Consider the following 23,078-nt stretch of genomic DNA (forward strand, 5'->3'; position numbering starts at 1 on the left):
CTGGGAATGTTTTCCTGTGTGCACAACAGCTGATACTTACCCTTCCCAGTCATAGAAGGATATCTTTTTTTTTCCATTTCATTTGTTACTTTGTAGCTGGTTCACCAAAAATTCAGTTGACGCTCCACAAACTTGTTTTGCGAAGGAAAGCTAAACCCCAGTGAGTTGGTGTCATGATCTTGGAGGACACAGAACAGATTTAATGCATAGGAAGATTCAGTAGAGGTCTTTAAAATGGTTTTGCAAAAGCATACATTTCTTTACGTGGTGAGATGTAGTGGTTGGGATTTGATGTCTTGTTATTATTTCTGTTATTTAAAATTATAATTTTTTTCTTTGGATAATAACTTCTTGGACAAAACTACCTATTTATGTAATGAATTCTTCAAAATGCTTTCTTGAAGTAAGGAGTCAGTCTCTGTGTTGAAGTGAAGAGTCATGTCCTTGATGTGTGAGCAAGATGGTAAAGTCTCATCAGGCTCAGGGGTAGTGGCTCTCAGCCAGGGATGGCCTCTCTGGGGCTGCCCCAGGAGCTCGCCGAGCGGCTGGAGAAGGCAGCCTTGCAGCCAGGGCAGTGGAGGGGCAGGTGGGAGCGGAGAGCTGGCTCTGGTGAGGTGCTCTGCACTTCCAGCTTTCTCACGTGAGACTTTGCTACAGAAGAGGGGGAAAAATGGTGGATGCTGAAGTAGGTGGTGGTTTGTTCTAGCATTAAATCCCAGCAACTCCAAACTGTGAGCACTCACACTGCACCTGAGGTCAGTGGGGACTGTCTGCATGGTGTAAGATTAAACAAGGTCGTAAGTCTTTGCAGGACTGGGACTGCACATGCAAGTAAACTGAAACTGCCGATGCTCCTGCAAATGTACAGCTTGGAAGAGCTTCCCACTGAGAGCCCTTGAATTTGTATAATAATTCATATCATAATCTTGTTAAAAGATTACACGACAATTTCAAATGTGCAAATACATATATGGGTGAGTGTTTATAAACGTGTCATTTTTCTTTCTTTATAGACCAGTGTTTAAAGATAATCAGGGAAATGTTGACAGAGACTCCCGATTCTCACCTTTATTCAGGCAAGAAAGTAATAAGATTTCCATGGAAGATTTGATTAAACTAATAGCAGAATACAGAAGGTAAGGAACAGTTTTTAATTTGGTTTGAGAAGGAATAAAAGCTTTATAAAGCTGTGCAGAATAATTTTCTCAACTTTTTTTCTTCATTTAACACAGTGTGCCAAAATGGCCGTATTAAATTAGTGTTTTTCACATTAGCCTATTACCTGCCAAGGAGTGCTTTAGGTTGGATTTTCCAGGAAAACTGAAACATCATTTGGCACATTAATAGATGTTGTTATAACCTAAAGATAGTGATTCCTTAAATTAGCTCCCATCAAGGGAGATGCAAGTGAAGTAACCAACAAGAGAACATTATCTCAGGGAAAAAAAAAAAAGAATAAGAAAAAGAGAAAAAATGAAAAAGCATTCTGTAATGACTTCCCCACTCCTTGCTTTTGTTTGTTTGAGTCTCCATGACAAACTACAGAGTGGACATTGGAAGGAAAAAACTTTGCCAAATGTTTGACAGTGTGTAAATTAGTGAATAGTGGTTTGGCTGGATAGTCTTCCACACAGGTGTAAATCAGGTTAATTCTAGAGCAGAGTCTTTGTTTATACTGGATAAATTATGTGAGAATTGAACCGTGAATTTCTTCCTGTCTCTTCTACCCTAAATGTGCCTAGAAATGAATTAATCTAATTAACTTCTCCTGTTCCTTTTATATAAAATCAGATTATAGAAAGATTGAATGTGAACTACAGGGATTGGATCAGGCCCTTAATCTCTTGTGCCATCCTACTGTTACTGGTCAAGAAGCTACTGAAATTCTCACTACTCTTATTAGAATCGCTAGTGCTGGGTTTGTCTGTCTAAAGCATTTCCTAGATAGAAGGAATTTAGCATCACAGTTTTGGCACTTCTCACATCGCTTGGACACGAGGAATATGTCTTGGTCCCTTTTCAGCATGGCACTTGCAGAAGCCATGATGCTGTGAGCTCCTCTCATCTCAGTGGTCAATGAATTTCTTTTAGAGAACATTTAAGTCAGATTTTAGAAAGAAAAAGGGAGTAAGTTAATGCTCATAATGTTTGGTTCATCAGCTTCTTCATCTTCTATAAAATATGCTATAATATTTTTTGCAAAGAGAAGGCAGGAATGAGGCCAAGAGGAAAAAAAAAAAAAAAAAACACACAACAAAACAAACCACATTTCTTTCCTTCTGTTGCATTTGATTTGAGTTTAATAGCCAATAGGTGTATGTTAAATGTGTTTAATATATTTATATCTTACATCAGGGTCTGTTTTTCATTTTAGATTAATTCCTATGATAGGTCTTATTTCCCTTGTTATAATTTTCTGAAATGTTTTCATTTCTGTCATTGCAGAGCAGAGAAGATTAGCAAAATACAGACTATACCTGGCTGTTTGGAGATTGCAGTTGATTGTGTTCCTTTGGAACATCCAAGTATGATTCCACTTTATAATTCATTATTATAATTAAATAGTACATTTCCAGCCATAATTGCTGCCTTGAGACAATTCTGGGAGAAGCATCCATTGTATAGAAAAATGTATAGAGAGGAGTGTTCTTGATTTGTTTTCATTTAATTACACCATTATTTGTTTTGTTCTGTACCTGGCCAGATATACCCCAGCAATATGGAACACAACATACTGAATCCACAGGTGATGAAAGTCCAAGGACCACGTTTTGGTCTCTAAGGGATTAGGCCAAAGAGCTGAGTGGACTTCTGTGGCTTGAGTTTAATAGACTCCCACAGTTTATGGTCTGTGATGTTCATGTTCTCTGTGAATTAGCATGTATGGGACCTGTAGCAGGTTTCAAGAATGCAGACTACGTGGAGGACTTCGTGCAGAGGCCACTCTGGAATCAGTGCAGTAACTGCTAGAGATAGATGCTTCTAACTGGATCCTTTTACCTCTTTAAATTTTGTGTTTCAAGGGCCACATTTCTGTGACCCACTGTTGCAAAAAGCTCAGGACCATTGAATTCCTCTGAAGTCTGTCATCACACATCTTTATACCATCTTCATATGATATTAAATAAAAAAATAGTTTCACTAATATTTCAAATGTAATTTTTATTTTTGAAATAAAAAGAAACTGATAGCTCGGACTAGGCAAAATAGTCCAAAGCAGCTTGGGCTGCTTTGCTTGACTCGGTGCACACTATGCTGCCCATCTTAGCTTTGTAGGCCAAGAGCAGTGAGCAGAGTCTCCCAAGTACTGGGAATGTTAGTAGAGGAAGAGCAAACCTTCAAAAGTTTGTAGGTGACCCTGAGTATCTTCACTGACCAACAGAGGAATCTGCACGATCATCTACAGGGAATTGTTGCTGGCACTGGGGAGATAAAACCTTCTCAAGACTTCCCTACAGCAGGTGGTGGTCACTTCTGGCTGACAAATACAAGTGATTTAATTTAGCTGTTCCCTTTGAAAGCTGCTAATTTTGATTGGGAAAGGCAGAAGTTTTCATAAATGGATCTTTCCAGCTTGATGCAGGAGCTATGTGTGTTGGCTGGGTGTACGTCAATCAGACACATTCATATTTTGGTGGGCTGGGAGGAAAGTTTTCAGTGTCTGTTTGAAAGAAAGCAAAGAGAAACCACCCTGCTACAGCTGACATAGAGCTGCTTCTCTATGGCCTGCTTGTGCTGCAGAGGACCTGCACTATCCTGAAACTGGTAATTTCTTCTTGTGGTAGTTTAGAAGGAAGCAAAGCTGGGCATACTGTATATGAGGGATCATCAGCTTCTTTTGGCTTCCTCACCACAAATTGGTAGGCTTTTCCTGGGGGTTATTCTAGGGTTTGAGGAATGAATTTGTAGACAGGACCTTCAAATTGCTTTTCCCAGAAATAGCTTGGGACATCCCTAAGTTGGTGACCCTCCTCAGCTGCTTTTGTGCAAACAGCCCATGTGTTCCCCATGCTGAAGTTAAAAGTCTCACTGATTTAATGGCACAGGCAGATGGAGTTATACGCTATCTGTTTTTAATCTCTCCCTGTCTGGGTGACAGAGTGCTTATTTTCATCTGCTGTTTCTTGATCTGATTTCAGTTATCCCAATTGCATCATATATTTAATCTAGTTCTGCACTACTTGTTCCTTCATTTCATTTACTATGTTATTAGATAATAGAAAAACTCAAATGAGATTTTGAGCTGTAAAATTAATTAGAAAGAGCATCACTTCAGTATATTCTGTTGAAACTGTCCATATACCAATGGTGCTGTTACACCATCAAATGCCATCGAATACTCTGTGTGTCAAAAGAGGTTTTCAGTGATGTACTGTTTAACGAAAGTGAGATAAAACATTTAAGAATGATAGATTGTAATTCTTATGAGATAACATGGATGCAATTTAAGGCAGAATTTGACCTGTTGTATCTCAGCATTACTTATTCTTTGCAAGTTAAGGCAGAGTTTTACTTGTTCCATCTCAATATTACTTATTCTTAGTAGTAAGACTGTAGAAACAAGCATAATATGTGATGGTTTTCTTTTCTGTTCTTTTGAAGACTGTGTAACTTCGTCTTTTATTCCAATCAAGCCATTTAATGACATAAAGGAACATCAACCTACAGTGGAAGTTGAGGAGTTTGTACAGGAATCAACAAAATACTCTCGACCTTACAGAGTATACAAAAACCAAATATACATATATCCAAAACACCTCAAGTATGATAGCCAAAAATACTTTAACAAGGTACAGTATGTGACCACTTCAGGCTAACATTGGGTGGTAGAGTACTGCGTGATCTCTCATTGAAGTGAAGGAGTACTCGTTGTAAAGGAGGGGAAAACGGTGATAGGAGTCACTGCCTTGGCTTTTGATGTTTTCCAAGTTTTGCAATCATAAAACATTGGTACAATTTTAATTAAATGAATCTATGGATTAATTTTAAGTTGTATCAGTGATTCAAAGAGAGATATAATGTGGTAATAGCTTTTTCATAATTTTCAGAAGGGCTGTATTTCAATGAAATGATGTGTGCAGATAAAATTAGTCTGGATAATATTTGTAGTTCTTAAATGAAATGAGTACTACTTGCATTTTCATGGTGATTGAAAATTAATTAAGGACAAAACACATGTAAGTGCTGGTCACTTTACAATCTACTTCTACACAGTCAATTTGAGACGTGACCTGCATTTTGCCAGTTCTTCTTGGACATGTTATTTCTGGTGATATCACTGTGTCTTAAAGGCATTTTAAATGTTGATATGCCATCTGCATGTTTCTCCTAGATTTTTAAACGCACTTATTTCAGCCCTTACAGTTTGCCTGTGTTTTTATGGGTACTCCATTTCTGATCTAAGATTTAATATGTTCCTGTTTTTTCAGGCACGGAATATAACAATATGCATTGAATTTAAAAGCTCTGATGAAGAAGGAGCGAAGCCACTGAAGGTCAGCCACAACAAGTGTATTCAGAGAACGATGTTTCTGAGGATATTACTTATAAAACCCAGGAATCAGGGCTATACTAACCTGGAAAAAATAAAGAGTGAATGTTGTCATGCATCCTTCTACATTTGCACTGTGGATCTGTTTGATCCCAGCTGGTCATAATGATTCCAGCTCACAGTGCCATTTTGTAGTGCCACCTTTCTGACTGGTGGAGGGGAGCGAAGACAGTATTAGAAAACTTAAGCGTTTTTTACAGTGCAACTTGCTTATTCTAAAATTTAGCATTTATCCAATATTTCTTACTGAGCTGAGGACACTTCATTGAAAAGAGTGAGGCACAAAATTAGAAGAACCTTAGACTTCATTCTTAACTTTGCTATTGACCAAGGGCTATTCTGTAGTATTGTTGTACTGTAGTTTTCCCACCAATAAATAAAGTTGCCATCACTTGGTAATTAAGAGCCTCCAGACTGGACTATGCCAGCAAGGAGACTGTTAACTGGTGTAGCAGTTGTAACATTGAAAAGTCAGTGAAGGCATTGTATTGTGTATTGAACTGCATAAAAGTGAAATAGCTTTTGTGCAGAAAACTCTGAAATTGATAACACCAAGGAAGAATTCTAAGGAGTCTGCATTGCTTAGTAGAGTGTAGGGTAATCTTCACAGAATCAATGGACTTTTACTGGAAGTGTGTATGAAAAATTGCAGATTTGAGCACTTAAAATATTTCTTTTAATATTTGATCAAGTAATTATCAATCTTTCATGATATTGTTTTCAATGTATGTGCATATTAGATATACCAAAACTAGTATCATCAGCAGAATTTCACAATGTAATTAAAGCATGTCACTTTTTTCAGTGTATTTATGGGAAGCCAGGTGGACCATTATTTACGGCGGCAGCCTACACCGCTGTGCTACATCATTCCCAGAATCCTGATTTCTGTGATGAGGTCAGTCTGTTTTTTCTTTCACTAAATGTCTGCCAATCCCACATGTTTGCAAATGAGACAAAAAAATATGCGTAAAGAATAGTTCTGTTACAATTGCTTGTGTATCTGGATGGGTCTGTGTTATGTAGATTTATGTACAGTCTCACGTTTTGGGTTTTTTTCTTAAATCAACTCAGTGAATCTTTCCTTTTGTAAGATGTTCTGAGTACAGTTAAGATGCTGTAGAATTGATCAGGAACAGTCTAGCTCTAAAATGCATGTCTGGATTACATTAAGTGTCCAGCTGTATCTCTGAATTTAATGGAAACAGTAAACATTATGATGAAAGGTGGAGCCAAATGTCAGAACAAATCCCTCTCTGAGACAGAAGATCTACATTGGGGCATTTTTGTTGATTCAGTGATCTGAACAGAATGTAGTGATGTGTAGTGGCTGCAGCAAGTCATTTAGCTGGTCCTTTCGGGGATGCAGCTATAGAATAGAGTTCATACATTGGCCTTTGCCAAATGTTAGTTGTACATGCATCTTTACGTTTCCCCAACACCAAATATTGATTCCCCAGGCTTTCTGCAAGCGAACTTAATTTCACTCTTTCAGTGACTGGTGTGTTTGATGGCCTGTGAAAGTCACATGTCTGTTGTGGATTTTCCACTACTGGTTTATGTGTAGTGATAAGGCTGCCAAACAGTGTTAGTATATAGCCAGCATTTTCCAAACTGTTGGCTTGATCTTGGAAAAACTTTCTTTTTCAGTTAAAATTTACTTTGGTAAAATGGCAGGGGCAAGACCAGCAAATAACGTACAACTACATGTGAAGTATCAATTTTAAGATTCACGTTTAAGAACTGAGTTGGAACTTAAAGTATTACATCTTCAGAGGTCTTGAACCCCCACTACTCCTTTACAAGCAGTGTTTTGAGTTTTAACACATCTGAAAATGTCCGTCATGTGATGCTAGTGAGCCATCTGGTTTGTGAAGATTACTTGCAACTTGAACAAAGAGCTGAATTCAGATCTTAATAGCTGATTTGGCTGGAAGAGGTGTGCACCTGTCTTAAATGTTCCTAGTACAGCAAGTACAGTCTTTAAAAGAATGTAGTATGTTATCAAGAAAGTTGTCTTAATCTCCATGTCTGAATGCCCGTTTCATATCTGTGTTTATGGTATTAGATTCTTACCCATAAACTATTTTAACACTGGAAGCATTTATCAACAATTTCTAAACCTTACTTTAAGTATAGGATTAGCTTGGATAAACTTTATCATAGCTCACAAGGGCAAGGGGTCTTTTTTATTAGTTCCTATGATAACATGTTTTGATTACTTAGTATTTTTATTCCAATAGGTTAATGATACATCAAACCAAACCTATAGGGATTCATGGATGACATGATATAGGATTTAAGACTGAGCAGAAATCATAAACAAAAGTTTATTTTCATGTCAGCCTTTATTACTTGGGCTTTGCCATGAAATGATGATGAAGCAGTAGCAGAGATGTCATTTTAGTTTTTCGTTTGGTCATCCTGAAAATATGATAATGATAATGGCTATTTATGACTGCTAGAATGAAGGTCATCACTTCTAAGCAGGATCCATCACTCTTTAGTTCTGTCCTCTTTCATCTTACACTTTTTCATCATAAATGCAAATATTCATCCACAAGACAGAGAGGCAAAAACGGTTTTAAGTAAAAGTGATGGATGATCATCCTAAACAATTTTCTTAAGAGAGCATCTATTACCTATGCAGACAAACATTAACCGGTAAAGGCAGGCTGTACTTAGACCTCTGTGTAGAGAGAGATGTCACTCATTTAGACCATCTCTGATGCCTGGTTTAATTGATTTTTAAACTAAAGTGAGGTGTAACATTTTACATTTCAGGTGAAAATTGAACTTCCCACTCAACTCCATAAGAAACACCACATTCTGTTTTCATTTTATCATGTCACCTGTGACATAAATGCAAAAGCTAATGCCAAAAAGAAAGAGGCTCTGGAAACACCAGGTACCTGTAGTAGAATTACTTTCAATTGTCAATATAAATGATGTACATTCAAATAAGGATTGCAGAATTTCTGGCTGAATATTGTTGTCTTCCTTTGAACCTGAGAAGCTTGTTTTTCCAAGAAGTCATATTGATTTGTTCTTGTGCACAGTGGGATACGCATGGCTTCCTTTGTTGAAAGATGCCCAGTTAGCTTCCCAAGAACACAATGTGCCAGTGGCAAGCAGTCTGCCTCCCAATTACTTGAGCTTTCAAGAACCAAGTAGTGGAAAGGTATTAATTCATACTTTCATATTATTCAAATGGCACAGAGCATTTATTTGCAGATGTTTTACATGAGATCAGATTTGCATTTGCACTTACCTGGAAGTGTAAATGATAAATAAGGTATCTGTTTTAGAATATTCAGGTGGATATCATTGAGTATATAAACTAATATGTGTACTGCTGGACTGAGAGTTGAATGTTGCTGATTCACAGGTGTGTATGGAAAAAGTGTATTTTATTACTGTGTATTCTACAATATTGTACCTAACTTGTCCAAAACATGAATGAGAGTGGTCAAAAAGAACTCTTCACAAACTCAGGACATATGACGTCCATTCTCCAACTTACATGATCCACGATCATGATTCATTCTCCACTTTTGTGGTGTAATATTGTAATTTCTCACTGATCCTGTCTAGTTTGGATTATTTCAGCCTCCTTGTGTGCAATTTGTTTCACTGTTGTCATGAGGACAGGGTGGGGCAGTGATCTGGTCCCTTGAATGATAATGTTTGTGGGCTTGTGCTGAAAATGGGGTCTGTATTGCAATAACTCTGTGGTTGTGAAAGCACAGTAGCCAGTACAGTTCATGCATGCACACATGCAAAGCTATGTAGTGAAAATTTGATGCAGACTTGAATAAGTGGGAAAATGTTTTTTTGTTGTTTTTGTTTTAATAGCAGATCAGCTGTGATGTAAAATGGGTAGATAGTGGGAAACCACTTTTCAAAGTCTCTACTTTTGTTGTATCGACAGTAAATACACAGGTAAGCTGAATTTCCTCTTAGCTCTGTTACCTGCTTAGAAAAAAAATATATATACTTGCTCACAACACTGAAAAAAGAGGGGTCAAAGCACCTAGAAATAAGTTGTACATGTAGCAAGCTGTGCTGGCCAATGGATTGGGCTAAATAAGTTGATCTGTCTTTATGTGTCTTAGGTCTAAGGCAATAGGGACCAAGTGTGTTTTTCGGTATCACAGGTGATTGCTGTAACCAATTTATGGAGCTGAATTCTAATCCTTTCTATAATATACATTAATGAGAATGTTTATCATTGTAGGATCCATACCTGAATAACTTTTTCCATCAGTGCCAGGAAAGGGAAAAGGATCTATCCCAGCCTCCTACCTCAAACTTTATCAATTCTTGTAAGGTAAAGTAATTTGCAGTAGGAACTGTGTTATAAAATTGTATTTAGGACTTTCTCTCAACTGATCCATCACTGCACAAATCTAAACATGGCATAGACTTAATAGGAGGCAATGAGTCCGTGACAACTCCAGTTAGACTTACTTGATGTGACAGATGCATTACTGGTCACAGAGCTGTCTCCTATCCCTTCTCATTTAGAGCATGGCTGCATCTGCCCCATGAATTTTGATAATCCAGCCTATGCCAAGCTTCAAATCCTGTTGCAGGATGCTGTAATGTTGCTCTGCTGCTCTAGGAATGTCCAAGAAAAGGAGCTGTAGCCTGTAGAGCGGCAGTATTACTGCTAGTCCTCTCTTGCCTTAGATATATTGCATGCTTACCTCCTCCTTGGCTTTTTGTGCTTTCACTCTAAAAACCTGGATGCTATCCAAAGGGCTGTTCAGGTATTTTGCATGTATAAATCAAGGGTGCTTGTTGCCTGTCAAGTTCTGAAATCAGAAAGAACATACCCTTTCTGCAGAGATGAATAAACAAGAACTGCCTTAAACGTGACTGTATTCAGTAGAGGTCAAAAGCTGTGAGAAGGGAGGAGTGTAACAAGCAAATTAGAAGAGCAGCAGGTAAATGTAGTGCCATGATTCTTTACCTCTCTGGGAATGGTGAAATTCAGAGTTCTTGCTTTGCAGTCTGTGTACTGAACTTTAACTGGAAGATAAGCAAGAAGACTGAGGTATAACTGTGACACTGTTCCATAGTACTGGCTCTAAAACATTGTAAAATTACTTTTATTTGTTATTTATCCTTTGAGCAGTCTAATAAGGGGTTTGGGGTTTAGATGTTACCATCATGTATGTGCTTTCCCCCTTTCCTTCATTGTTAAAGTTTCCTGTTTGAGTGTACTTTAATCAGATTTTATAAAGCTGCTTGGGAATAGATTTTTGCTTTAATAAGCAAACAATAAGTTTCAATAAATCATGGCAATTCTCTGGGCAAATCTCTAAAAGTGGCTACTACTTTTGTTGACAGATGCAGGTAGACCTGAAAGGAGTTGCTTTGTTTTTAAATACTGTTTTGATTTAAAGAAATGATTAAGGGATGTTTTCAAAAATCAAAACATCAGTGTTATTTAGAGGTTATACCTCTAAGAATGAAGTCCTTAACTATTAATTTTTGGGAAGGCATTGAGCATATCGGACAAAGTTTAGGAATCCATAAAAGCTTCACAACTTTCTAGACAGTAAGTCAGTTACATAAACTACTAGGTTGCACTGTCCTTTATTTGCTGTTTGTAGTTTACCTTTTAAAAGATTGTGGTAATTTTATTAGAAAATAGAGACAAAGTTGTATGCGACAAGGGATCAACTATGCAATATAACCAGGGAATTTTCCCCAGAGTATTTTGCTTTTATTTATAAATCACTAATATCTTTGAAGAAATTCTGGAATGATTTGGAAATGACTGAAATGAAAAACTGGGAATTCAAAGGAGATTTTTTTTAATTAAAAGCTCAATAACCTCCATGATTAGAGAAGATAATATAATGTCAGTCCGGTCAGGTTAAAGCATTAATACTACTTTTTACCAATATCCTTTTAACATAAGTATTTTAACCACAACAAGTTCAGTTTATCAGATCTCTGCATAAAAAGAATGAGTTTTCCTAAAAATATTAGTTGCGTTGATGGTCGTATTTAAAACAAGCTCCACCGGGAACCAGTCCTCTGCTTAGTGGTACTCTTTTCCTACTGCTATTACACCACTGTCTGCACTGCATTTTACCTGCTGAAATAGGAAAGCAAGTAATCAGCTTTCATTGCTCATATTGGAAATCTCTCATTTTCTTTCTTACATCCATTGCAGAATTTGCTGAGGATTGAGAAGATCCATGTAATTATGAATTTTCTTCCTATAGTCCTGAATCAGCTCTTCTGGGTTTTGGTGCAAAACAGTGATGACGAAGTTACAACAGCTGTGACCAGGTATCTGAATAATTTCTGTATGAGGAAAGGAATTCGCTCTAGAGTGCAAATGTATATGTTAGTCCAATTACAGCTGCTCTTACAAAGGCTGTGACATACAGACTTTAGTAGGTCAAAATGCCTGCTTCCCCCTTAACACAGGGCTCTGCAAATAATGCATGGAAGAGCTTGGTATCATGTGGCTGACTCTGATACCAACCAGGAAATCACTGACCATGGTGGACATGTCTCTGTACCCTGAGGCAATCGTAGGTAAAAGTCTTATTCTTAAGGAGCTAAGTGCTCCTAATAAAGCTGAATATCAGTTTTGGTTTATGTTTGGGTCTGAGGATGTGGGGTTCAGCATAGGAAGAGCTTAGTGGCTTGCCGCATCCAATGCAGAGTCAAACAACTGGGCCACACTGTTCTGGAGCATTTTTTTAATTAGAGTACATCAGGAATAACTGAAGATTAATGGAAGCATTTTCCAGTGAGCAGGCAAACAGCTGGAATGATTCTCTCACCCCTCACATAATTAAATAGTCTTTATTGATGCTGTTAATCAGGGCAGCAGGAAAAAAAAATACTGGAGAGATTATTATTGGTCTCTGCAGGAGGGCAGAAAGTTGTATTGCGTTTTCTTTTGGCCACAGTGGTGTTCCTGTTGTACTTCTGCCAATAGCTAAACATGGGGACTACAATACAACTAGTAGGAAAATAGGACAACTGTCCTCAGCAACCCTGTTAGACTAATCTGCTGTCAGTGTATTTTCTTTCTTTCCACAGATTGTTCTTCAAAATTAGTTCCTGAAGAAAGATTAATTAGGAAAAGTCAAAGGAGCAAGGAAGCAGAAATCCTCATCTTAGCCTTGGAAAGCTAGAGTTTCAAAATCCTTTATCAAAGGATCATGGCACTTTGCAGGGCAACATCCAGTTTTACCACAGCTAGGCACTAGGAATAGAAGAACCTTTTCTTGTAAACATGTGAGATTTCATAACTGCGTACTGTTTTCAAAGGGAGAGAGGCAGTCGGACCTTTGTTCCAGACCCCTTTATGGCCGACAAATGAACTGATGATAAGGCTAGATAGACAGAATGAAGAATTGTGTCCTAGGCTAGAATTTCAGTATTGGTTAACTGACTGGAAAAGAAATGCTATAGAAAAAGCAGCTGTTTGAAAAATAGTTTTAATAATGAGAAGAAAAAATGGAAGTATGTTAATTTTTTCATGCTTCAGATTTTGACTATACAATCACCTGACCAAAAAAAGAAAAGGAGGATTCTCTATGTTTTTCTTGTATGTCTGGTAGCTTTTGTGCTGACAGAATTGATGTCAACAGGAATATGCATGATGCTGTGTGTGCCGTTCATTGATGTGTCCTATATATACACACATTGTATTGTGTTTGAATAGCTTGAAGCAGCTTGTGTTGAACATATTAAAACCAACAACAACAGAATGACAGCATAGATTGGCTTATGTGTTGGGGAGAAAACATTATTCTTTTTATACTCTCTCATGGTTATTTACTTGTCTAGGGGCCCAGTCACGTCATCATTTGTCTGTCTCGTCTTTGCCAGAACTCGTTTCAATTTCAATTCGGAATAAAGGCTGAAGGATCGGAATGGGCACAACTGATTTTGTCACAGCTTTTGTGTTTTGCTACAAGTTTTACTTCTCCTACTATCCGCAAGAAATGAGATATATGAAAAATACTGACTCAAAAGAATTACAGAGCTTTTGAATCCAATAATAAGAATTGGTAGTAAACACTCAAATCACCAAGCTGAAATGACTACTTGTATGTGAACCACAGGCAGACATATTAATAATCCATTTTAGTCATACTGTTATTATACATACTGCTGAATTTGAGATACAGTTCACTAATTTTTGACATGTGAGAATCATGAACTGTTTCCTCCCCATTCTTTTAAAATAAAAATAAGACTATAAAATTGCAGAGTCTTTTCTGTATTAAGTATCCTGAAAAAATGAAATCCCAATAATCAAGAGGAAATCTCATTGTTAAGTTGAAGAAGACTTCTCACTCAGACTTGTGTTTTCTGAAACAGGGTGATCTCAAAGATGGCCCAGGTACAAACTGAAGATAAAACTTTGCTGAAACACTTGGTCTGAAGTAGTGCCATCTCTGATGTTAGTAGAAGCTTAGGTTGGGAGAGTGGGTGCCGGCATGACCCAGGAAATTTTCATCTGTGTTGCTGACTACCAAGGTGATCTGCAGAAGCTGAAAATATCTATGGTTGCATCAAGTGTCCAACCTCTCCCTGCTGTGGAGTAATGAGAGGGCCTGTTGTTCCTGGGTGCTTGGGCACTCAGGCTGGGGCAGAGTCCAAGGTTACAGGCAAATAGTGCAGGAGAGGGGCATACTCGGGCTTGAGCCTTGGCTTATGTTTGTCTTTGATTAACAATGCTGTCATAAGCTTTACAGAATTAAATTTACAGAATTTTTGCTGTCATCAAAGCTTTACAGAATTACCAAGATCGGAGAGAACCTGACAAGTAGCGTTCCCAGAGAAAGAGGCTCTTGCCTCTCTGTTTCATTAACGTATTCTAATTTTTCTTATTCCTAATCATCCAAATCCAAGGACTGTATAAGCTTTAGTTAGTTAATAGTTCTCTTTTGCTGTAATGTCAGTACAGTTATAATCATTAAAAAAGGGTGCATTTTGTTAGACGAATGCAGGTATAACAGCACAATCCATGCAAGTGGAGGGTCCAAGGAGTGACTGTGTTTTCCCAGTGGGACAGTTTCTGCACACACTGTTCATCATTTGAATCACATCCCTCGTGGACTGTTTTAAATGAGGTTACAATAACAGAGCAATGTGATGCATCAAATAGACTTTCTCTGCCTTATGACACAAAACAACTCATTTTTTTTTCTTTTTTTATCTTGCAGGGTTCTTACTAACATTGTTGCTAAGTGCCATGAAGAACAACTAGACAACTGCATCAGTTCTTATGTGATGGTATGATTGCTGTTACACTGTTAACTATTTTATGTGGGGGGTTTTGGTTTTGGTTTTTGTGGGGTTTTTTTCCTGTTTACTCTTAGTTGTACTTGTTTGTAGCTTTCTCTGCATTTGCATCATAGCTTTCTGCCACTAGTAGGCTGGGTGACTCTGGTTAGGAAACTAAGGTAAGATTTGGAAGAGGCTAAGTCAATTCTCCTCCTCTACCATAAGTTTCTTGTGTCACCTCGAACAAATTACACTGCCTCTCTGTGCTTTAAAGGGCATCCTGTAGAGCAGGGACACTCCATGGCATGTCCTTCTCCACCAAACTCGTCTGCATCCTGGCTTGCAACCTTACTCCATTGAGGAAGACAAAGGGCTGCCCGTGTTTCCTCTGCATGGTGCAGCTTTCTTTCCATAGGACACCAAATTGAGCAAGCACAGGAGGAAGAAGCTACAGTGCACTCTTAAAGGGTACTGGGACGTGGAAGGGACAATTCCACGTAGTCAGCTGATGAGTAGAGCTTACGTTTTAGAAGCAAGACCTAGTGCAAATACGCTTCCACTGAGCTTCTAGAAGCATAGGCTTAGCGTCAGTCTTCATGAAATGGTGTTAAAATGAGAATTTCCCACCTTGCAGGGTTTGAGAGGAGGGAAGGGGGAGATAAATACAGGAAAGATCATGAAACTTCAGCTGGATAGATATCAGTGAGAGACATTTAATGTAGTTTGCTTGCAGTTTGCACCATTCCTCTTGACTGTGATGAGATTTATCACTAAAATATGCAGCCATCTGTATTATACGTGTACAGAGTTACCCTCATTATAGCTGAAAAAGATCCACAAGTGGTAGTTTTTATGGAAGAGGTACTTCTGGGTGCTCTTCATAGTTGTAAGATGGCTGCATGTTTCTTGGGAAGCTATAGCTTTTTAACTAAGCTTTTGATTATTTTCATAAGTCATGATTTTACTTTCAAGATCCCATGTCTTTGCACGTGCTACTGTAGTTTTCATAATGTACATTTCATTTGTGAATTATGAGTAATATATGTGACATAAATTTTGGGAGGTTTTTTTGTTGTTGTTGTTTGGGTTTTTTTTAAATTAACTTTAGGAATAAAATGAAAGCAAACACATTCCTGATGAACTCTGAAACTTTAGCATGTTTGTGGGTAGAATATTGAAAATATGGTAGTAGTTAGGTTACTAAATGGGAAAACTGTTTTAATTTCGGTGTTGACAACTGTTGGTTGTTATTTCCATGGCATGGATTTACTTTCATACTTGATGAGAGCATATGTTTACAGGTTATGCATCTCAGCATCTTAGTAGTCAAATTTTAGTCTCAAGTACTCTGATTTTAGCAGAGGTCCACCAAAACTGTTCAAACTCCAAAATAAATAACCTGTGTAACATTTAAATGTAGTTAATTAAATGGATATTAACACCTCTTCTACTGAATAACTTTTCAAAATTGCAATAGACACCTATTGCAGCTAAGTATCTTTGAAATAACAGGTGATTATTAGGCCACACCAAAAATCCATTTAGCCTGTTTTCCAATTTCTAGCAGCAGTCAAAAGCCAATAACTGTTAATCTCTTTTATCAATCTGTAAGGAAATGAATGCCTACTTTAGAAATGCTAGTTTGGGAATAAGTAAGTTGAGAACTGCAAGTTACTCAGATGCAATAATAATGTGAAATTACACTGACTTAAATAACTGGACCCAGAAGTGTCAAACTGCATAGGGAGAAGCATATGGCATCTGCTGTGGAAACAAGGCTGAATATTAACAAGATGTTTTCAAGTCATATTCCTTTCTTTTACCTACCTGGTTGCATTCAAAAGGTATTTCATCCCAACTGATGCACTGGCAGAGCTCTTGCTTTAGGGAAGGAGTAACTGGTCCCAGTATCAAATTATTAGCTTAAAATTTTGAATAAAACTCGTACTAGATTTATGAGTTCTGAGCAAGTTGGTAGATACATTCCTCTCTTGAGGGCTTGATTTCTAAAAGAAGTATAGTTTTCCCCTTCAGTCAGCTCCAGTGGGTGGTCTGTGCCTTTCAGAATGAAGAGTTGTTACCAGCTCTGACTAGCTGTTGCCACTGAAGAAAGGAGCAAGTGAAAAGGTGGCCCTGTCTAGGTTTGTGAAAAACCCTCCTACTTCCTCTGCTTGCTTATTTGTTTTTTCCCCTGGTGAAATGGCTTGAAAGGCAGTTTAGAGGTGTCAGGATCCTATGCCCTATTGAAAAAATAAATCGTGGCACTGATTTGAAGCAGAAGTTCCTCTTGGTTCACATTGAGCTGAAATCAATGGGAAGACATGTTTAAAACCGGGATTTTGTAGGGGAGCAGTGTTGTGCAATATTTAAACTTTATGTGAATGTATTGTTCAGTCAGGAGATTTTGGCAGCAAAGATTGCCGGCTGTTTGTGGTGTAGAAACAATTTATCTTCTCCTACTGGAGTTTTTTATGTTTATTTTAACATACATTTTGATTATTTTTCTTTTCTTCTTCAGTATGTGTTCAGGACCAAGTCATTTGAAGAAAGGACTGTTCATGAGGAGCTGGCCAAGAATATGACTGGTCTTCTGAAGTCAAATGACCAAGTAACAGTGAAACAGGTTTTAAAGGTGAATGATAGCTTGAATTAGAACATTTATGGTTTTATTACTGGTTTTCGGCCTGAAACTCACTTGTCACATCTCTTTCTCTTCTCCTCTTTCCTTGTGTGAGCATTGCACAAATCACATTCTGCAGTAATTCAACAGACTTACTAGACTTGCTACAGTTTCTCAGCGTAACACATTTTCTCAGAATGCCATGGTTTGCATAATAAAATTCCTCCTTTTTGTTACAGCTCAGTCTGAGTCAGAAATCTAATTCTTACACAATATGATGTGAGCAGTTACTTTTAGGATACTTTGTTTTAATTTTTATTTTGGAAGATGCAGGGAGAATATTCATCTGTAAGTAGGACATTTATATCTGATTTCAGCTGCTGCCTTTGACTGACAGTGACCAAAATGAGAATGATTGAGGTTTCCTGAGGTTTCCCATATCAAACCAGGTCTAAGAAATTCATACATGTGCAAGCCCTGTTACTGAGCCTGTCAGTTATGGTACAAGAGCTAGTGAGTCCAGCTCAGGAGCTCCCAGTAGCAAAAATATGTTCAACTGTTTAGAGTGAACCAGCCTGATTTCCTGTGCTGAGCCACTGGAATAGCAAAAATAGGCTGAAAAAAAACAGAAAAGCTGGCCTGCAGGAAACCTGAGCCATGCAAAACTACTTGCGGTTGGGTTTGTTGTGGGGTGGTTGGGGTTTTTTTTGCAATTTGTAAGCTTTTTGAGTGTATTCGTTTCACATATCTCCTGAGATATTCATCTGTATCCTACCTGTTCACTATTACAAATGGTATTTGAAGAACCAGTCTGTTTATCTTTTAAACAAGTACCATCTTAATCTGGGCTGAACTATCGATCTGCTGGAACTAACAAAGCACTTTATTCTCAGCTTCTGTTCTCTGAGGTGCTCTGCATCATGCATTTCTGCCAGTTACCTGCAAACAAACAATGAAGACAGTGCTCAGCAGGACTGGAAGGATTGTAGGAGTGGCATTTGCAGAGCCACAGTGACAAAGTGCCTGGGGTGGCTTCAGCTCTTCTAAGAATGTGATCCATTGTTACTCAAATACATGGCACTTAGACTCTAACTTATTTGTCACATAGAGTTTATCATTGTGATTATTGTGAAATGCAATCCATCTGTAAGGAATGGTAACGCATCATAAAGTATTTATCAGATCATCATTTTTCCTAATCTCTTTTTTCCTTCTTTTGAACAGCATTCCTGGTTCTTCTTTTCAGTTATCTTAAAATCAATGGCACAGCACTTGGTTGATACAAACAAAACAAAAGTAAGTATGTACATGATCGCAATTTAGTAGGCAGTCAGTCTCTTAGGAAAAATATGAAATGCAGAATTGTAGGAAATACACATACTTGGACTTTTCTTCTTGACTAGTCAAACAAAGAAATGCCGTTATACTTTGAAAAATACTTGTTTTACCCACAAAAACATGGTATTACCTGCTAGGCTCAAACCTATTCTTGCTTGTACAGAACTCATGGGCCAAAAATACAGTTGCATCAGTTCTGTAGTGAGTGGGTTAGAGTGGAATGAGAATTCTCTAATTTCTGCTGGTTACCCAACAGGTGATTATGCCAGACAGCAAATAAATGATCTAGAAACTCTGCTTTGCTTTGAGCAAACCTTACATAGCTGGAGATGAGTGCTTTGACCTCTTTTCTGCCTGATTATCAAAGATGCTTTTGGTATACTTGTGCTGGAATCTGACGATAAGATTTCCCACTTTCCTATTCTTCCTTTTGGTGTTTATACTCAGAGTAGAACCATGAAACTCTAGGAATATTTTTCTTCTGTGTTGAATGACCTGTGTCTTATTGTCTTTATTCTTGGCCTGAATGTATTTTTGGGTTTAATGTGCAACATTGTACACCCTCAAGTGATGATCTGTTCCCTGCTTAGGTTTCTCGAACTCAGAGGTTTCCAGAATCATTTCAAACTGCGCTGGATACACTTGTGATGATCTTAGCAGACCATGTTATTTGGAAGTACAAAGACGCTCTTGAAGAAACCAGGAATGCAAACTACAGCACTGCCAAATTTCTCAAGGTGAGATGTTTTGTCATTACAGCATATGCACTTCTTCCCCCATACTTAATGCAACTTGAGACTATTCTAGTCTAATCAACGGGAATAAAAAGAATTCTGAGTGAATGATGGCTCAATTTCCAAGTTTATTGTAGACCTATGGTTTAGTTTTTCTATGTCCTTGGTCTTTGAGAATGCAAAATCTTTATCTAAGTCTGCCTTAAAGCAATTCTGCTTCATTTATATCTACACTCTGAATAAGCCCAAGTTTTTGAATTTTGCAGATTCTTACATTGCATTCAAATGGGTAAAAAGTTTGGTAAGGAATGAAACCATAGTTATAGTTGAGCTGGTATTTTTTCTTTGAATAGTATAGCACTGAATGACTGTGAGTGGATTCATATTTCCTAATCGCAACCAGAATGGTCAGCTTTTACAAATCCAAACAAGCAAATTTGAAAGTATTATGTGAAATACTGTAACCTACCTTTTTAACTCTGTAATGCGCTTTCATTTACCAAATAAAAGAAAATACATGCATGCTTTGGAAAAGTCACTAAAAAGGGGTTGCTTTTTATCGTTTTGTGCTAGTATTTCTCAAACATTTTTATTTTCCCAGCATTGAATTAGCTGTGGAGCATGGGAAAATTGCCTTTTAATAAGTTGTGTGGCCAGATATTTAATCTAGATTTACTCTGGACACACACCCCTCCCTTTCCATTAATGGAGTGATGTACATTAATGATATACAGAACATTCTGTATAATACACACTGAAACCCAGATTCAAATCTTTTATGACAAATTGAAGCACAGCATTAGGAGAGAGCAGTATTCCAGCAGTAAAATGTTCTTGTGAGGTTATAAGGAAAACAAGAACAAACTGAAGGTGGATTTTTCTCCTTTCATACATAGGTGGAATAAATTATAAACTTACTGTACACTGTGTTGGCCTCTGTTGCTGATACCATATGGAAGCCCTAGTTGATGTTGGCGTACTGATATTAAGCTGTTATCTATCCATAGTATTACATCATTTGGAAGATGATGCTGATTTGAGGCAGGAGCATAGATGGAGGTGCTTAGTAGTTGTGTAGTGTTGCACCTGTGGAGGTGTTGCAGGTTTGCATGCTATTTTTGTGTGTTACTCAGCTAAACTGGGAAGACAGTAATGTTGTGTTATATGATACGGCATATGGCTGTGTTTTGATTTCTTTTCAAATCTAGTCTGCCAGAAAGAATTATATAGTTTAGAGATGATACGGCTTTCTCCAGGCTGGGATTGCAGCAGCCTTGTTTGAATGCTGTGGGGCAGAAGGCTCGGGGCTTTGCTAGTTTTGCAGAGTTCAGGAACACCAGAGAAGGCGGCAATTCAAGATTGCATTCCCTATCAGTAGGCTGACTCTGCAAGGAAAAAATGTCAGTAACTGCAGCACCAAGGCCCTCAAAAACCTTTGCACTTTCTGGCTATTTATCCCCATCAGTCAGCAAGAGCAGTGTTCTTGTCGTAAAGTAATGTAGTAGCATATTTGCTCCCAGAGAGATAATGTAGCTCATAGCGAGTATTGTGGCTGGATTGATTCCTCAAGAGTTGTTGCTCTGTCACTGAAGGAGATATTCAGGTCAGCTCCCATCATGTACTACTTCTAGTGATCAAGTGTTCCAGTACATGAATGACTTTCATTAGATAAGCTTTCTCCTAGTGCACTCTACACTGTGATAGTTATTTTAAACTGTAGACACAATGAAAATGAAAAGTTTGATCAGTTTATTATTACTGAAAATAAATGAAAAAATCAAGCCAGATACCAGTTCCCTGGTTTTCATTGCCCTGCTGTAAGACTAACTTCACCTGTGCAAATGATTCAAGTTTATGGGTGACGCAAGGCAAACAGCCAGGTAAGTGAGGGCATGTACTGCTTTTTTGGCTATAAAATAATAATTCTTTTTCCTCCCTTTCTTAGCGCTGTTTTACATTTATGGATCGTGGATTTGTGTTCAGGATGGTCAACAATTATATAAGTATGTTTGGAACAGGAGATGGCAAGGTATAGTTTGGATTTTTTTGTTTGTTTCTGTTTTTTCTGAAGTGACTTGCTAGCAGAATGTTTTTATATTGAAACTATTTATGATGTATTCCATGGCTTCACCATGCTCAAAATGGAAGTCAGTGAAAACATTTACTGTAAATATGTGTTAAAAACTCTTGGTTTTGAGCCATCTATCCCCTTTTCTGAGAATAAATAGCCATGTCCAAACGACTACTCGCTGAGCCCTGTGAGAGCAGACTCTGCAAAGAATGGTCAGACCAAAGCGTGCAAAAGGCTGAATTTAAGCTTTGATTCTTCAGAGAGTATGCTTGTGGTTTGGTCTACAAATATCAGCAACAATTGGTAGTAATTTTCTTTGAGGAGATTAAAGTAAAAGCATATGAACAAGTTACCATTGTGTAAACTCAAGTGAGAATATAACATCTCTGTTACTTTGAATGAATGGTATGCTCTTACCTCATTGATGATGCAAGAAAGCCAATCTGCACCAAGTTAGTTTGTGCTTTCTATGAGGAAAATTCTCTGCAGCCTGAATTTCTTCTATAATAGCTATTATAATCAGTGGTACAGTTTGAACAATAAATTTCAAACTGCAAGAGGTCCCCAAATTATGCAGCTTGACTCCTTTACTCTTCATCTGTCAGGATGAGTCACAGGCTTTTTCTCTTCCATTACTGGTTTTCTGAACTATCATACCAGAGCACATAAGATGATATTCAAGATACACACTTTGAATGACTCATCTTTCCCCAAAAAAGTTTACAAAACTTTAACATTTGTCCATTAACTTTTTAAAATTTTTTTAGTGGTGATCTGGGCATTTGTAGGCAATGAGTGAAATTACTCCAGGTCTGGTTTGCTTTTTACAAAAACCAACTTCATGCTGCACTCAAGTCTTTCACCTAATCTCCGAAACAGACGTAGAATGGAGTCTCTCGGTACTAATGTCATAGCCTGAAGTCTATAGTTCTGTAAATAATATTATGCAATATAAAAATTGTTTCCACATTTCAAACTTCCCTAAATACATTCAACCACAGAAACAGATGTTTAATTAAAAAAGCCAATTAATGGCCAGTGGAAAAGCCTGAGATTAGTCAGTGTGCAGAGCAGAGCTTAGCACCTCCTTGGCAGTAAGTGTGTGAGCATTGCCGGCCACCCAGCACCCCTCCAGAGCCATCTGCCAGGATGCGTGGAAGCGGAATCACTGTGGGGCTGAGACAAATCTACCACTGGAACGGGCTTTGTCGCACTTGAAAACAATAGCCACAAAATAAAATCAGAGATTTCTGACCTCGAGGAGAGAGAGGCTTTGCATTGTTTTCATTTTCAGCCAGACACCTAAGCAAGAGTCAGTCATTTAAACGTGCTGCAGGATTTCTTTCTGTGTGTCTTTTGCTTCTTTAACTGGATTGTTTATGTATCAAAAAGATGATACTGAAATCTGACCTCTTTATCCCCAAAATTTAACAGTGTATATTGCTGCTTGAATGAATAGTCTGTGAGTATATCGGTCTGTAACATTGCAGT

At 37.8% G+C, this 23,078-nt stretch overlaps 1 protein-coding gene across 1 annotated transcript in view; it reads left to right on the forward strand.

Annotated features, from left to right (window-relative positions):
• DOCK10 (dedicator of cytokinesis 10) overlaps positions 1-23,078 on the forward strand; it is a 114,339-nt gene that overhangs the window by 55,965 nt on the left and 35,296 nt on the right. Inside the window, exons 15-29 of the mRNA XM_009695718.1 lie at positions 1,014-1,136; positions 2,446-2,525; positions 4,603-4,790; positions 5,430-5,495; positions 6,357-6,449; positions 8,336-8,459; positions 8,611-8,732; positions 9,407-9,493; positions 9,789-9,881; positions 11,742-11,860; positions 14,764-14,833; positions 17,343-17,456; positions 18,669-18,740; positions 19,373-19,519; positions 21,462-21,545. Of these exons, the coding sequence (XP_009694020.1) occupies positions 1,014-1,136; positions 2,446-2,525; positions 4,603-4,790; positions 5,430-5,495; positions 6,357-6,449; positions 8,336-8,459; positions 8,611-8,732; positions 9,407-9,493; positions 9,789-9,881; positions 11,742-11,860; positions 14,764-14,833; positions 17,343-17,456; positions 18,669-18,740; positions 19,373-19,519; positions 21,462-21,545 (1,582 nt within the window). The remainder of the gene's footprint in view (positions 1-1,013; positions 1,137-2,445; positions 2,526-4,602; positions 4,791-5,429; positions 5,496-6,356; positions 6,450-8,335; positions 8,460-8,610; positions 8,733-9,406; positions 9,494-9,788; positions 9,882-11,741; positions 11,861-14,763; positions 14,834-17,342; positions 17,457-18,668; positions 18,741-19,372; positions 19,520-21,461; positions 21,546-23,078) is intronic.

Source organism: Cariama cristata, unplaced genomic scaffold (genome assembly GCF_000690535.1).
Source record: "Cariama cristata isolate BGI_N322 unplaced genomic scaffold, ASM69053v1 scaffold20472, whole genome shotgun sequence".
NCBI classification, from domain to species: Eukaryota; Metazoa; Chordata; class Aves; order Cariamiformes; family Cariamidae; genus Cariama; species Cariama cristata.